Raw genomic sequence first — 13,968 nt, 5'->3', positions numbered from 1 at the left:
TAAATATTAAAAAAAAAGAAACAATAGCCTTCATCTGGATAAACAGGCACCCCAGACCCATAGCCAAAATTTTCAGTGTTTATTCCATTATCCCTCTATTTTAGTTTCCTTCCAGAAAAGGAGAGGCCCCCTGTAGCATTCATCCAGGATAGTAATGAGTGGAGATAGAAAATAATATTGGCAATTGTTTTAGACTGAACTCCTAACCAACAGCTCCAATCAAAACAGGTAGCGGACTAAGGCACGGTCCCTCCTTCCTCCTATTACATCACACTGGTTTACAGGATTCTGTGGGGTCAAGCACACTAGCTGCAGTATCAGAACCATAAACTTGACGTTTCTTCTGAATGAAGCACCCCTGACCAGACAGCCACATGCCTCAGCCACCTCCCTCATTTAGTCTCTGCTCTTTCAGAGGTCGTCCCTGATCACTGGTCACAGCTGCACCGTCTCCACTTCTTTCCGAGGTCCTCCCTGGTCATAGCTGCACCATCATCTCCATTTCTTGCTTGGCTTCACAGCATTTACCAGCACTTGACATTAAATATGAAGTGGCTTATTTGTTGCTCATCGTCCTGGTTAGCATGTAGAAAACAAAGGTCTTTGTTTCATTTCTGACCCCCTGACTCCTGACCCCAATCCTCATTGCTTGGTACAGTACTCAACACACAGCCCAGACAAACATTTGGTAAATGAATGGGACTCCATTTCCTGGCTCTTTGACTCAAACTCAGCAATATCCAAAAATATCTGAGACTCAATTCTGCAAGTGGTGCTTAGGTTATAGCTTTAAGAATCTGTAAAACAGATCTGAAATTGTATTTTTTGTGTAAATACTAATTGGGAGAAGAAACAAGCACACCCAGAGTTCTAGAAATGATTTTTTCTGGGTAATGGCTACACAAGTGCACAGCTGGGGCTACCGTTTAAAATCTGCGTATTCTATTTTTTATTATTTTTTGACAAGTTCACACACGCATACAATATATTTTGGTCATATTCATGCCCACTCCTCTCCCTAACACCTCCCACATTGATCCCTTCCCACCTTGTCTCCTTTTCAGTTTTTTAAAAATAGCCCATAGATTCCCACTCGTGTGCTACCCACTGGGGTATGGTTGACCCACCAGAGCCCACATAAACTGACTCCTCCTCCCTTAGAAGGTATCATCCATCAGTAGCTCCTCAGTCAGGTGGGGGCTTGCGAGCCTGTCCAGGAATGTTGGCTAGTTTGAGCTTGTGCAGATAACTACAGCTGTTGGGAGTTCATGAGTGTGGTGGTCCCGTGATGGCCAGAAGACACTGTTTCAGTTCAGTCCCCTCCTACCTCTGGCCCTTACACTCTTTTGAGCCCTTCTTCTAGATTTGTGTATTTTAAATTGAACCGCAGTAAGTTCGTTTGTTTTACATTTCTGACTTGTCATGTCAGCGCACCTCTCTAGTGTAGCAAGCAAACACACACACACACACACACACACACACACACACACAGATAAATTAATAAATGGAGGTGTGCACAAACTTCAGCGAGGTTGGCATACCCCATAACAGGAAGAAGGTAGGAAGCGTCCTGCCTTCATGACACGGAGAACTCCCAAACACCACAGGCCTCCTCCCTTGTCCTGGGATGGCTCCCCGCAGGCATACTCCCTGGAACAGAGGCCAGACGGTGAGGACTGGTTTGCTGAGGTGAGGTGCAAACACGTCAGAACTCAGTTCTGCGGCCCGACCAAAAGCCAGGAACACACAACGGTTCTCACAGTCTAGCCCGAGGAGGTGAACACGCCGTCCACGAGCGTAGGAAGAGAGAACTGCAATCAACAGGACGTCACAACGCCTGGGAAAATTCCGGCCAGACACGACCGGAACGCGCAGGCGCAATAGTGAGCCACCCGCGCACGCGCAAGGCGGCCCAGGAAGGGTCGAGCACGCGCCAGTGAGCGGGCGGGAGGACGCTATGGAACAGAGGTTAGCAGAGTTCCGGGAGGCCCGCAAACGGGCCGGGCTGGTGAGCCAGCCCTCCACTGCCAGCCAGGGCGAGCAGACCTCAACAGCGAAGGCGGAGCCAGCGGCGGCGACCCCAAAGACAGCCACTGGCTGGCTGCGACGCTTCCTGAAGCGGAAAGCAAGCCCCGCCATTATGCGGGCCCCGCCCAACCAGGCTCAGGTGAGGAGGGAGACCAGCACCTTGAAGCCCCGCCTCCGCGCCAGGCCACGCCCACGGCTTCTGAAGCTCAAAGCCCTTTGCAGCCTGTGTGCTCTCTCCTCGCACGCACATTGGCTGAACGCCGCCGTATTTCCCCAATGTGTGTCAGCACGTCCCAGACAAGGTCCTGTGCAGCAGCTAATTGCAAAGAGAAAGCGAAGGTCTGGGGACCTCGAAGAAAGAAGCATCTTTGCACTTGAGTTGTTCACAGCCAGTTAATAGAGGTGACACGTGGCTTTGAGAAACAACTGCAGTCCACTGCTAGTGGAGGATAAAAGGTCTAATTGGTTGTTGATCTAAAATGGCAGTGATTAAGGCCTCACTTTATTCACACCTTGGGTAGAGGGAGCCAGTGTCTCAGGTAGCTTGTGTTTTAGAAAGGGGATTTGGAGGTGGGAAGGTTTGAGACTGTGGCCATACCACTATGAATGCAACTGATTTCTGAAGCTAAGCAGAGTCAGGCCTGGGGGAAAGGGTCTGACTACAAAACATTGCGAAGTGTGGTCACTGTAACTGCCTGTGGTGGTGTACATGAACTTGCTTGTCACTGTTGGACTAGAGAAGGGTATTCCAGTTTAATCGTGAGTGATCATGGGGGAAAAAGTTGGATTAATATCCAGTTGAATCTGTGTCTTCACATAGTTCTCATCCTGGCAGGGAGACTTGTCTGGGTGGAAATATGAAACACTCCAAGGAGAAAACGTGTGTTCTAATTTTGTTTCTGTTACTGTGATAAACATCATAACCAAAAGCCACTTGGGGAGGAAAGGATAGACTTGTCTGCAGGCAGATCTCATTTCTCAATTGGGAGTCCTTCTTCTCAGAAGACTCTAGTTTGGGTCAGCTTGACGAGAAATGAACCAGCACACTATGCTTTTTCAGCAATCACAAGGCCTTAGTTTCTAAATTGCAATATCCATGCCCCTCTGTCCAAGTTTTCCTGGAGGAAAGTAGTCCCCCAAACAATGAGGTTTTGTCACTTTGTGGTTAAAAGCTTGTAACTGTTCAATCCTCTGGGAACTTGCCATCTATGGCCCTATCTAGAAAAGCTCCTAGTATAGAAATTCAGCCCTGGAGGTTCATTCTCCATCCTGGTCTGCAACTCCTGACCTCCCAGTTTGGTTCAAAGGCCTCTATTGCTCCAATGTTCTTTCTGGAGCTAACGAGACAGCTCATGCAAGTGTGAGGACTTGAGTGCAATCCGCTGCACCCACATAAAAGCTGCACTTGGTGAATTGTAATCTTAGCACTGAGGAGGCAGAGACAGGAGAGTCCCTGGAGTCCTCTGGCCGACCAATCTATCCTAACTGATGACATCCAGGTTCAGTGAGAGATCCTGTGCCAAAAATAAATGTGGACAGCAATAGAAGTGACATCGATGTCAACCTCTAGTGTGTTTCCCCAACCCAAATCTCACTTTCTATACCTTTGTTTGTCTCTGCCTTGTCCTCCTCTGGAAAGGGCCCTCAGCTAGGAAGCAGCTTGCTGCTGGAGTCATGGAAATGTGTTCTCTGAGCCGTGCCTATTAGTAATGTATGCGCACAAACGCTTTGCACATTGCTGTTGTGGAAAAGGCAGACGGGATGAGCACTAGACACAATTCTCAGTCAGTCAGAGGAATTTTCAGGTGTTCTCCTGTGTCTGTCCCCTTTGGCATTTTGTTTGCCATTAAACTCTTCCTGTTCCCCCTCTAGAGCACCTAATTAAATAAAAAGGGCAGTAAATTTTTAGGCCCTTGTTTTTCAAGATGCAAGTCATGACCCATTCATGGATGATAAAATCAACATAGGATCTTGTTCCCTTTAAAGTTGCTGAGTAATTTGGCATGCAAGAGAGCTTTTCCAGGCAGATACTGATTTTGGTTTCCATACACCTGTGTACTGAGCTATAGTATAAAACCTATTTTTTGCTGTCTATTCAAAAGAAACTTGCAAAAACTTAAAAACTAGCAGACAAAGCTCCTAAAGTGACCTCCATACCAGGGGCTCCCCTAGCACCTGGCCTGGGTCTTCCCACAAGAATTTTGGATTTTAACATGCAGGCCATAGGATTTATTGCAGATGTGTGGGCAGAGGTAGTTTAGAGAACTCGTTGAACATTTGTGCACAGGCTGGCTTGGGGAGTGAAAAGAGAGAGGAGGCAAGGAATTTAGTTAGAAGATGCTTCCCAGGCCTTGGGATGAGCGATGAAGACATGGATAGGATAGTGTGGTGTAGGGTGGTAATGACTTTAGTGGACGTCATGGCTTTTTTTTTTTTTTTTTTTATGTGAAAGGGGTTTTTGTTTCTTGGTTTGGGTATGGTCTCCATCTTAGAACGGAGTTACTCTGGACATTTCAACCCACCTCATCAAATCAGCACAAGTGTGTTGACTGCGACTGGGGGACAAGTACTGCAGCTGCGGCATTATCAGTTGTTGGTCAGGTTCTGTTGGGGGCACAAAGTAGGTTTTGCTAGCAGCCAGCTAATCTGAAGAAATGGCTCCCATGAATAGATCCCATCTCAATACTGGCAGGTTTTTGTCGGGGTCACATCTTACTGAGTGCCCATTAGTGTTGATTTGTTTGGACCAGGGCGTCTAAGCTCTCTGGCAGTGATTGCTTTAGAGAGGAAATCAGGGAGCTAGCAACTATCCTCTAGAGCAGTTAAGTTTCGCCTTTTCCAATTAATTGCATCCTCTTGGCTCCGTTACCCTCCCATTCTTACTTTCTTACTTCTGTGTCCTAGGAAGAAGCTCAGCAGCCTCCACAGAGTGCGGCAGTCCCTCTGCCTTCATCTCGACACCAGTCTCTCCTGACTAACATCACCTTCTTGAAGGTTCTTCTTTGGTTGGTCCTGCTGGGTCTGTTTGTAGAACTGGAATTTGGCCTGGCTTATTTTGTCCTGTCTATGTTTTACTGGATGTATGTAGGGACTCGGGGTCCCGAGGAGAAGAAAGAGGGGGAGAAGAGCGCCTACTCTGTGTTCAACCCTGGGTGTGAAGCCATCCAGGGCACCCTGACTGCAGAGCAGTTGGAGCGGGAGTTACAGCTCAGGCCCCCGCAGGGGAGGTAGGACCTGCCTCAGCTGGTCTTTGTAGCCTTGAGCATGGACTCTGGAGAACATTCTCTCCTTTTCCCTTCATCTGCTGCAGTTTCATTTTTGGACTCCTCTTTGATTTAGGTGAAATTTTCTAAAAGATATTCACTGTGGGACTGGTGCATTTATAAAAGCCATATAAGAAGGAAGTTGGTTTGTCTCATTACTGGAGAGTGGTCGTAGTGGCATGTTACAGATGCATTGCGTGATCCTCTGGTTTACCCAGTGATTTGATGGATGAGCAGGCACATTGGGGCTCTGTATTACACCCAAGTACCCTTTTTAAGTATTTTAATATTTGCTCATAGCCATATTCCAGGTCATCCAGGTGGACTGGTCTCAATTTTTTTTTGTTTTTAAATGTGTGAGTGTTTTGCTTGAATGTGCCTGATACCCTTAGAGGTCAAAAGAGGACATCAGATCCTCTGAAGCTTGAATTGTGGATGGCTGTGAGCCACTCTGTGAGTACAAGGAACTGACCTAAGTCCTCTGCAAGAACAAGACATGCTTTTAACCACAGAGCCATCTCTCTAGCCCTTCAAAAAAATTTACAGAATTATTTTCCCAAAAGGTTTAAGTTTCAAGTTTTAGAAAGTTTTGTGTCTTGCTTCTCTTTTTGGTCATCAATATCACTGAACTTTAAAATGTCTTTAGGGTACTTTCCATAGCAGGTCCCCTGTGCTGCCCACCACAGCTTTCACCATGTTGCTGCCTTGTCTGTACTTGGGGAAGAAGGGACAGCCTCAGCAAGACAAAGCCAATATTAGAGACAAAAAAATTATTTGTATAAATATTTGTCCACGTGTGTATATTTGTACCACATGTGTGCCTGGTACCTGTGGAGGCCAAGAAGATGGTGTCCAATCCCCTGGAATTGGAGTTATGCATGATTTTGAGCTGCCTTGTGGGTTCTAGGAACTGGGTCATCTGCAAGAGCAGCTAGTGATCTTACCTTCTGAGCCATTTTCCAGCCCCAATATTGGAGATTTGATAAGAGGTTATTAATGCTAAGTTCATCAGGTGAAGTTCTCGATTGTGTGTGCAAAGGGGAAGGGCCAGGAAATAGGACTCTGTACTGACTTACTATTGGGTCATGTCTCATTGTCTTTTATATATTTTTGAAAGGGTCTCCTGTGGAACTCACACTTTTGTGGTTTTGGTTTTTAAAATGAGCACTCTGCCTCTCATGCTAATGTAGACTCAGCAGGTCTCTGTCTGTGGGCTCTGGTTGGCAGCTGTGTAGACAGCAGCAGTTAGGCCTGGTTTGGGTGTGTCTTCCTCTTCCAGCACAATGGTGGAGTTTAGGCTCATTGAACTCTGGCCACACACACCTTTTCTGTGAGTCACACTGGTGAATAAAGACTCCAGTTTTGTTCACACTTAAGGTTTTAAGAAATTAACTGGTTCCTTCAGTAATTTTTCACATTCAGAGTTAAGCTCTTAACTTTATAAGTTATTATGAAGGTAACTTCATTTGTGTGTTCTGGTGCCCATAGAAGCCAAAGGAGGATATTGGGCCCCCCAGTTTTAGAATTACACAGGCTGTTGTGAGCCACCCAGTGAGGATGCTGAGGAGAGAACTTGGATCCTCTGGAAGAGCAGCAAGCTCTCCTAACTACTGAGCCATCTCTCCAGCTCCTGAAGGTAACTTTAATACCTGTGAAATATTAAATAATAGAGGTCTTTTGTTAATTCTTTTGTTCTTCCTTATATGTTCTACTTATGAAGCAAATTTAGTTTTATCTAAACTTACCTCTTGTTTATTGAGTACCAGCATCCTCCTAGCCATGGCCCTATTGTACGTTCTTGCTTACCTCTCCTTAAAAGTTGTCTGTACTACTGGCTTTGCCTTCTAGGAAATGTGAGGTGCAAGCCGGTTACATATCTTCAGGGAGGAGAAGCAAGGATAGTTCATGTTTGCTGTTTTTGTCAGACCATCAAGCTTTATTTTGATGCAGTCTCAATTTTCTGGATTTAGACCCGTTGACCTCAGAATGGCCACTCGAGTCTTTACCAGTAGCCCCGAATGAGATTACCATTAAAGGTAGCTCTGTCATCAGACAAAGAGACACAGGAAGGCACTGCAGTAGTGGGAGTGCTGTTTCTGTGACCTTTGGGGACTTACAGGCACTTTTTTCTCACAGTATCTGGCCTGGTCTGCTCATAGGCAGGACCACATTTATCCCCTAGTAAAGAGGGTTGATTTCTAGTGACCCCCAAAGAAGTCCAGTTTCAAGGTTCAGGAGCTTCTTTAGGAATTTGTCTCCTGGGGGAAGCTTAGCTCCTCTGGCTGCCATCAAGGTTTATTCCTTCTTACTTTAATCTTAGGGCACTTGTGAGCCCCTGGACTCTGACCTGCAGACTGGTGGGCCATCAGATTCTCTCTTCTCCCTCTCTCAGGCTATCATGGGAATGGTACTCCAGGAACAGCATTCGTCACAGCACTGCCCTTTCTGAGGGTTCAGGCTGGGGAGCTTCTACCAAGGGTAAGTTTATGCTGCCAGAACTATATATCGAACATGGCAGTCTGTCCCTGTTGCCTTTGGTTGGTTTGCATGGTCAGATTAGGCACCTGGGTCTGCTACAGAAAGGAAATTACACAGTTATGAGAACCAGCTATCCTCATCTGAGCAGAAGCAAACAGAATGGGAACATTGTGTTAGGTTCCTGACACTTCAGCAAATATTTGGAGGTTCGCTGGTTTTGGCACACAGAGAGCCCCCTGTAAACCGTGGGTGGAAAAGAACCGAAGAATGAATATGGGGTGAGGGAGTGGGGGGTGGGGGTGGGGGAGTGGGGGGTGCGGGCGAGTGGGGGGGTGGGTGGTGGGGGAGGGTGGGTGGTGGGGGAGGGTGGGTAGGTGGTAGAATCCCGAGGATCATGTTGCCACCAGGGGCAGTAGAGAGCTGGTGCAGCCTCACCTGCATCCCTTCACCTCACACTTGATCATTTACATTAAGAGGAAAACCCTCTGGAATGCCTCTTGGAACCACTTTTGCTGTTTTTTTTTTTTTTTCTTCAGGCATTTTTTTTTCAAGATTCATAGAGTAAAGACCTCTTCACAGGTCCTGGAAAGGCTCTGATAGCTCCCAGCAGTGATTTATTATACACATATTTTAAGATAAAACAGCAGCCCCTCTCTAGGGTTAGCAGGCAGCCTTGTAAATTCCCTGTCCACTTTTGAGCTTCAAAGGAACTGGAGCACAATGGCTAGGAACTTACTTAGCTAACAGAAAACTTGGCCACTAAACTAAAGAGGGTAAGATTTTGGTTTCTGTTGCACTTTTATTTTGAAACATTGAGCGTTTGGGCCAAAGATTTAGACTTTGTTCTCAAAAAACTGAGTACACAGAGAACCATGTCATAGGGGGCAGGTGTGTTGGGAGAGCTAGCTCAGAGACAGAAATCTCTCTCTCTCTCTCTCTCTCTCTCTCTCTCTCTCTCTCTCTCTGTGTGTGTGTGTGTGTGTGTGTGTGTGTGTGTGATATGTGTTTCTGTGGGCTTCGGATGTACATGTGGGTGCCAGTGCACATGAATACCTATGTTTGTGGTGAAAGGCTGATGTGGGATGTCGGCCTCAGTTACTCCACCTTATTCCTCGGAACAAAGTCTCTCACTGAACTTGAATTCAGCTCACTGTCTGACTGGCTAGCTCTGGGAGTCACTTGACTCTACCTCCCCAGCTCTGCGGTTGCAGACACAAGCAGCCTTCTCTGTGGCACTGGGGTCTGAACTCAGGTCCTCATGCTTGTGCAGCTTTACCACTGGGCCATCTTCCATGCCCCAAATCATTTTTAATTGTGAATTTTATATATCACCCACCTCCCAAATCCACAAGAAATACATCACAATATTCCTTAGCAGATACTCTGAACCTTGAATGGAAATGATCTTAGTATAAACTTTTTCTTATGCATATGTATCTATGATAATGTTAAATTCATAATATAGGCACTGTAAGTGATTAGGGATAGCCGATAATCCAGCAGACCAGTTATAACAATATACTGTAATGAATGTTATTTAAAACTTGTGAATTTTTCAATTTAGTATGTTTTATTCTTTGTCGACCACACAAGTAACAGAAACCACAGCAAAGAAAAGAGACACCATTGTACTATATAGGGTGCTGTTTATTTGTTTTTGCAATGGTCTCAGATAGCCCATGCTAGCCTCAAGTTTATTGCATAGCTAAGGCTCGTTTTAAGCTTCCAGTCTTCCTTCTCCACCTCCCAAGTGCTGAGATTACAGGTGTGAGCTACCACTCCCACATTAGATGTTCTGAAAAGTGGTCTGTTGGGCCCACAGCTTCATTGGTAGGTGGCTTGCCTAGTGTATCACCTACTTTCTTGCTACTATGATGAAACACCGTGACCAAAAATAACTCAGAGAAGAGTTTATTTTGGCTTATGGTTCCAAAGGGAGAGTCCACGGTGGCAGGAGAGGCATGGTAGTGGATAGCCAGAGCAAGAGGCAGAAAGGTCCCATGGCAACCCCCACCACAGGAAGCAGGGAGCATAGAGTAGAAACTGGGTGAAGTTACAAACTCTCAAAGTCCATCCCTAGTGACATGTTGTAGTAATAGGAGCGGTGGGGCTGCGTCCCCAGCACCCCGGCCGCCTGCTAGCTTATGCCCTGAAATAAATACACGGACACTGTATTCTTTTAAACACTGCTTGGCCCATTAACTCTAGCCCTTACAGGCTAATTCTCATATCCCGATCAACCCATCTCTAATAAACCGTGTAGCTCCGGTCTTACCAGGAAAGATTCAGCATGTCTGACCTGGCGGCTTGCTTCATCATGTGCGTCTGCCCGGGAGAGCGGAGCATGGCCTCTCTGAGCTCACTTCCTCTTCCTCCCAGCATTCTGTTCTGTTTACTCCTCCCACCTATGTTTTAACCTATCAGGGCCAAGCAGTTTCTTTATTGCTTAACCAATGAAATCAACAGATTGATATATGACACTCGCACATCAACATGTCCTCTAGGAAGGCTCCCATTCTAAAAGTTCCGTAGCCTCCCCAAACAATTTCACCAACTAGAGACTAAAGTTTAAATACTTAAGTCTGTGGGGGCCATTCTCACTCAAATACCAGACAGCGATGTTCCAGGGATGAACTTTGTTTCCAGGACATTAAATTAGACACTAGTGGTGCATGCCTATAATTCCCAGTACTGGGGAGGTGGAGGCAGGAGGTTCGGAAGTTTAAGGACATTCTCAACTGTATAGAGAGTTCGAGAGAAGCCTAGGATACACGAGGCACTGTCTAAAAGAGAGAGAGGGAAGGAGACAGAGTGTGTCCACCAGGAGAGGTGGCCCAGTGGATAAGCATTTGCTGTATAAGCTTGAGGATTTGAATTTGAACCCCAGTACCCACACATAAAGCTGGACAACCCCTGTGTTGTGGGGGGCAGAGACAGGAGGGGGTACTGCCAATGTAGCTCCAAGTTCAGTGAGAAACTCTGTCTTAGGAATATACTGGAGAGTGATAGAGGACACTTTACATTGTCTTCTGGCCTCCACATGCACACCTATATACACCACACACACATATATACACACATGCATGAACACACACACATTTTAAATAAAGAAGAAAGGAATGAAGGAAGGAAAAATCGGGAAAAAAAGAAAAGAAAGTTGGTCCCTTTGGAAGACTCCTTTAGTCCTGTTAAATATGACTCTGGGGACCCCACTCACACCACAGAACACCTGCCTCCCTGACTTGAGTGCTTCAGTGAACTACAGCTCCCAACATCAATTGGAGGTATAGACTAGAAAGCAGATCTGATGAGGATTACATCTAAGCAAAGAAAGATGGGAGTGGTTTTAGAAGGGGGCATCAGGCTTGTCATTTTCCAGCTATTCATTCGGGACAGCACAGGCAACTTTAAAACAAGGAAGCTCCCAGAGACTGTAATTAAAGGCACTTTACTCCCTAAGTTTTCATTTCAGAAAATTCTGGAAATACAAAAAGAACAAATTTGATTGTTGAGTTTGTATGCCTATGTATCAGAAATCAAGAAATTCCTAGGGTGCTTGTGAAGGACCTTACCTTCTTATTTAACCTCAAACATGAGAGCATCCTATTAACATAGTGTCCTGTGCTTGCTTGCTTCTGCTTTCTTTTCTTTTCCTTCCTTCCTTCCTTTCTTTCTTTCTTTCTTTCTTTTGGAATTGGGTTCCTTTTTTTTTTTTCTTATGAGGTTTCTTATGAGCTCTTTCAGGCAGGAGTAGGGAGTGCCTTTTGTCATTCATGCCTTTCTCATTTATCCCCTTGCAGATCACATGACCTTCTTAGGCTGGTGCTAGGTTCTGGGCTTCCCCAGTCTGCATGGAGAACCTGATCTTGTCAGCACAGAGGAGGCTTGGTCTCCTAGGCTGCTCTCTGGCAGATGGGGAAGGCAGCCCAGAGTAAGACAGCTATAGTGCAGTATGTGGTGTCTAAGGGAGGCCAAAGGAAAGGAAGGGACATCAACCACTTGCAGAGTCTGGAAGGAATTCTGGAGGCAGGGACACTATACTAAACTCTAAGGGGGACCAGATACTACCAGAAAAGAGTGTAGGAGCAAAGAGGTGCCACTTCTGTGTAAAGAAACGTCTTGGGAGAACGGTGATAACCACTGAGAGATTGATATACCCAAGAAAATGACTGGGTTCTGGGGATTGTATGTTAAAAAAAACAAAGTGAAGGACTTGTTGCGAGGCAGTTTCAGGAACATTTGTTGCCTTCTGCTTATTTTCTTATTTTCTTCCCTTCCCTTCTCTCTTCCCTCCTACTCCCCTCCTTTCTCTATTTCTCTCCCTACCCCTCTTTCCTTCTCATTTTCTTCCTGTTTTTCTTTTCTAGGCACGCTCTATCTTAACATTACCCAGGCTGGCCTTGAAGTGATTATCCAGCGTCCACACAGCTAGCGCTCGGGTGTGTGTCCCTACATCCAACTTGCTGTCTTTGTTCTTAAGCTAATAACATTTCTTAGTAATTATTTATTATCAGTATGTTTTCATAGTTTCCTGTCATAGTTTTTGGAGCCTGAGGCTATCAGCTGGAGTTCTCTATGCTTGGTGGGGACAATGGTCACTGTTTGTACCACATGAGAGAGGTGGTGAGCACCTGGGAGAGTATCCTGCCCTATTTTGTGTGCATTTCCAGCTTAGCACTGAAGATTCCTGCAGAGTGTAGAGCAGTGTGTGAGTGATCCTAGCTGGTTCCGTGGATGTTTCAGTCCATTGTCTGGGGAAACACTGTTGTATTGCTGGGAAGAAAGACCATGACTAAGACAACTCTTATAAAAGAAAGCACTTATTGGGGGCTTGCTTACAGTTTCATAAACTTAGTCCATTACATTATGGCTGAAAGCATGGCAGCAAGTGCGCATGGTGCTGGAGAGGTGGCTGAGAGCTACATTTTGATCCATAAGAAGAGACATATTTATTCCAAGGCCAGCACCTTGATCCATCTTTTTCTTTCAAATAGTGCTAGTCCCTAGTGACTAAGCATTCAAATATATGAACCTGTGTGTATCATTCTTATTCAAACCACCACAGCACCTAATTGTGGCAATTTTCTGTAATAAAATTTAAAATTCATAGCAAAAATAATTTAGTAAATATGCAGACTTGTTGAGAGGAAACAGTTCATTACTAAATGATTTGGGCCACGAGACGAGAAAGTGGGAAGTATACTTGAACTCATTGGCACAGGGAACCACTTCCTATAACCCCAGCAGCACAAACACTGAGAGAAACAATTAATGAATGGGGCCTCCTAAAACTGAAAAGCTTCTGTAAAGCAAAGGACACGGTCAACAAGACAAAATGACAGCCTATAGAATGGGAAAAGATCTTCACTAACCCCACATCAGACAGAGGTCTGATCTCCAAAATATACAAAGAACTCAAGAAATTGGACACCAGAAGATCATATAATCCAATAAAAGAATGGAGTACAGACCTAAACAGAGAACTCTCAACAGAGGAATCTAAAATGGCTGAAAGACACTTAAGGAAATATTCACGGTCCTTAGTCATCAGAAATGCAAATCAAAACAACTCTGAGATTCCATTTTATACCTGTAAGAATGGCCAAGATCAGAAACACTTATGACAACTTATGCTGGAGAAGGTTGTGGGGAAAAGGGAACACTTCTGCAGTGCTGGTGGGAATGCAAGCTGGTACAACCCCTTTGGATATCAGTATGGCGAGATTTCTCAGAAAATTAGGAAACAACCTTCCTTAAGATCCAGTAATACCACTTTTGGGAATATATCCAAAGGATGCTCAATCATGTCACAAGGACATGTGCTCAATTATGTTCATAGCAGCTTTGTTTGTCATAGCCAGAACCTGCAAACAACCTAAATGCCCCTTGACCAAAGACCGAATAAGGAAAATATGGTATATTTACACAGCAGAAAAAAATAATGACAGCTTGAATTTTGCAGGAAAATGGATAGAGCTAGAAAACATTATTTTGAGTGAGGTAAACCCAGACATAGAAAGACAATTATCACATGTACTCACTCATAGGTGGTTTTTAAACATAAAGCAAAGAAAGCCAGCCTACAAACCACAATCCCAGAGAACTTAGACAACAATGTGGACACTAAGAGAGACTTACATAGATATAATCTACATGGCAAGTAAAAAGTAGAAAAAGGCAAAATCTCATGAGTAAAGCA

General features: G+C 45.1%; 1 protein-coding gene and 1 long non-coding RNA gene across 2 annotated transcripts; both read left to right on the top strand.

Moving 5' to 3' along the window:
- Nucleotides 1–1,818: 1,818 nt before the first annotated feature.
- Saysd1 (SAYSVFN motif domain containing 1) lies at nucleotides 1,819–5,432 on the top strand. The gene is made up of 2 exons (XM_041639006.1): nucleotides 1,819–2,167; nucleotides 4,933–5,432. The coding sequence occupies exons 1-2, from the start codon at nucleotides 1,958–1,960 to the stop codon at nucleotides 5,257–5,259; spliced, it is 537 nt and encodes a 178-aa protein (XP_041494940.1). The 5' UTR covers nucleotides 1,819–1,957; the 3' UTR covers nucleotides 5,260–5,432.
- An 838-nt stretch (nucleotides 5,433–6,270) lies between these two features.
- LOC121438695 lies at nucleotides 6,271–12,842 on the top strand. The gene is made up of 3 exons (XR_005973107.1): nucleotides 6,271–6,927; nucleotides 7,684–7,769; nucleotides 12,137–12,842. It is a non-coding gene; the product is annotated as an uncharacterized LOC121438695 (long non-coding RNA).
- Nucleotides 12,843–13,968: the final 1,126 nt, after the last annotated feature.

Source organism: Microtus oregoni, unplaced genomic scaffold, assembly GCF_018167655.1.
Source record: "Microtus oregoni isolate MIOR12 unplaced genomic scaffold, Mior012 000056F_ref0000123, whole genome shotgun sequence".
Classification (NCBI taxonomy): Eukaryota; Metazoa; Chordata; class Mammalia; order Rodentia; family Cricetidae; genus Microtus; species Microtus oregoni.
The sequence above is the reverse complement of the archived record's forward strand: the minus strand, read 5'-3'. Positions and strand labels throughout refer to the sequence as shown.

Bases quoted from the DNA above. Each gene is read 5' to 3' on its own strand.
- Saysd1 (XM_041639006.1), top strand. From the start codon at position 1,958: ATGGAACAGAGGTTAGCAGAGTTCCGGGAGGCCCGCAAACGGGCCGGG. The intron at 2,168-4,932 runs GTGAGGAGGGAG...TCTGTGTCCTAG, and splicing joins CCCCGCCCAACCAGGCTCAG to GAAGAAGCTCAGCAGCCTCC.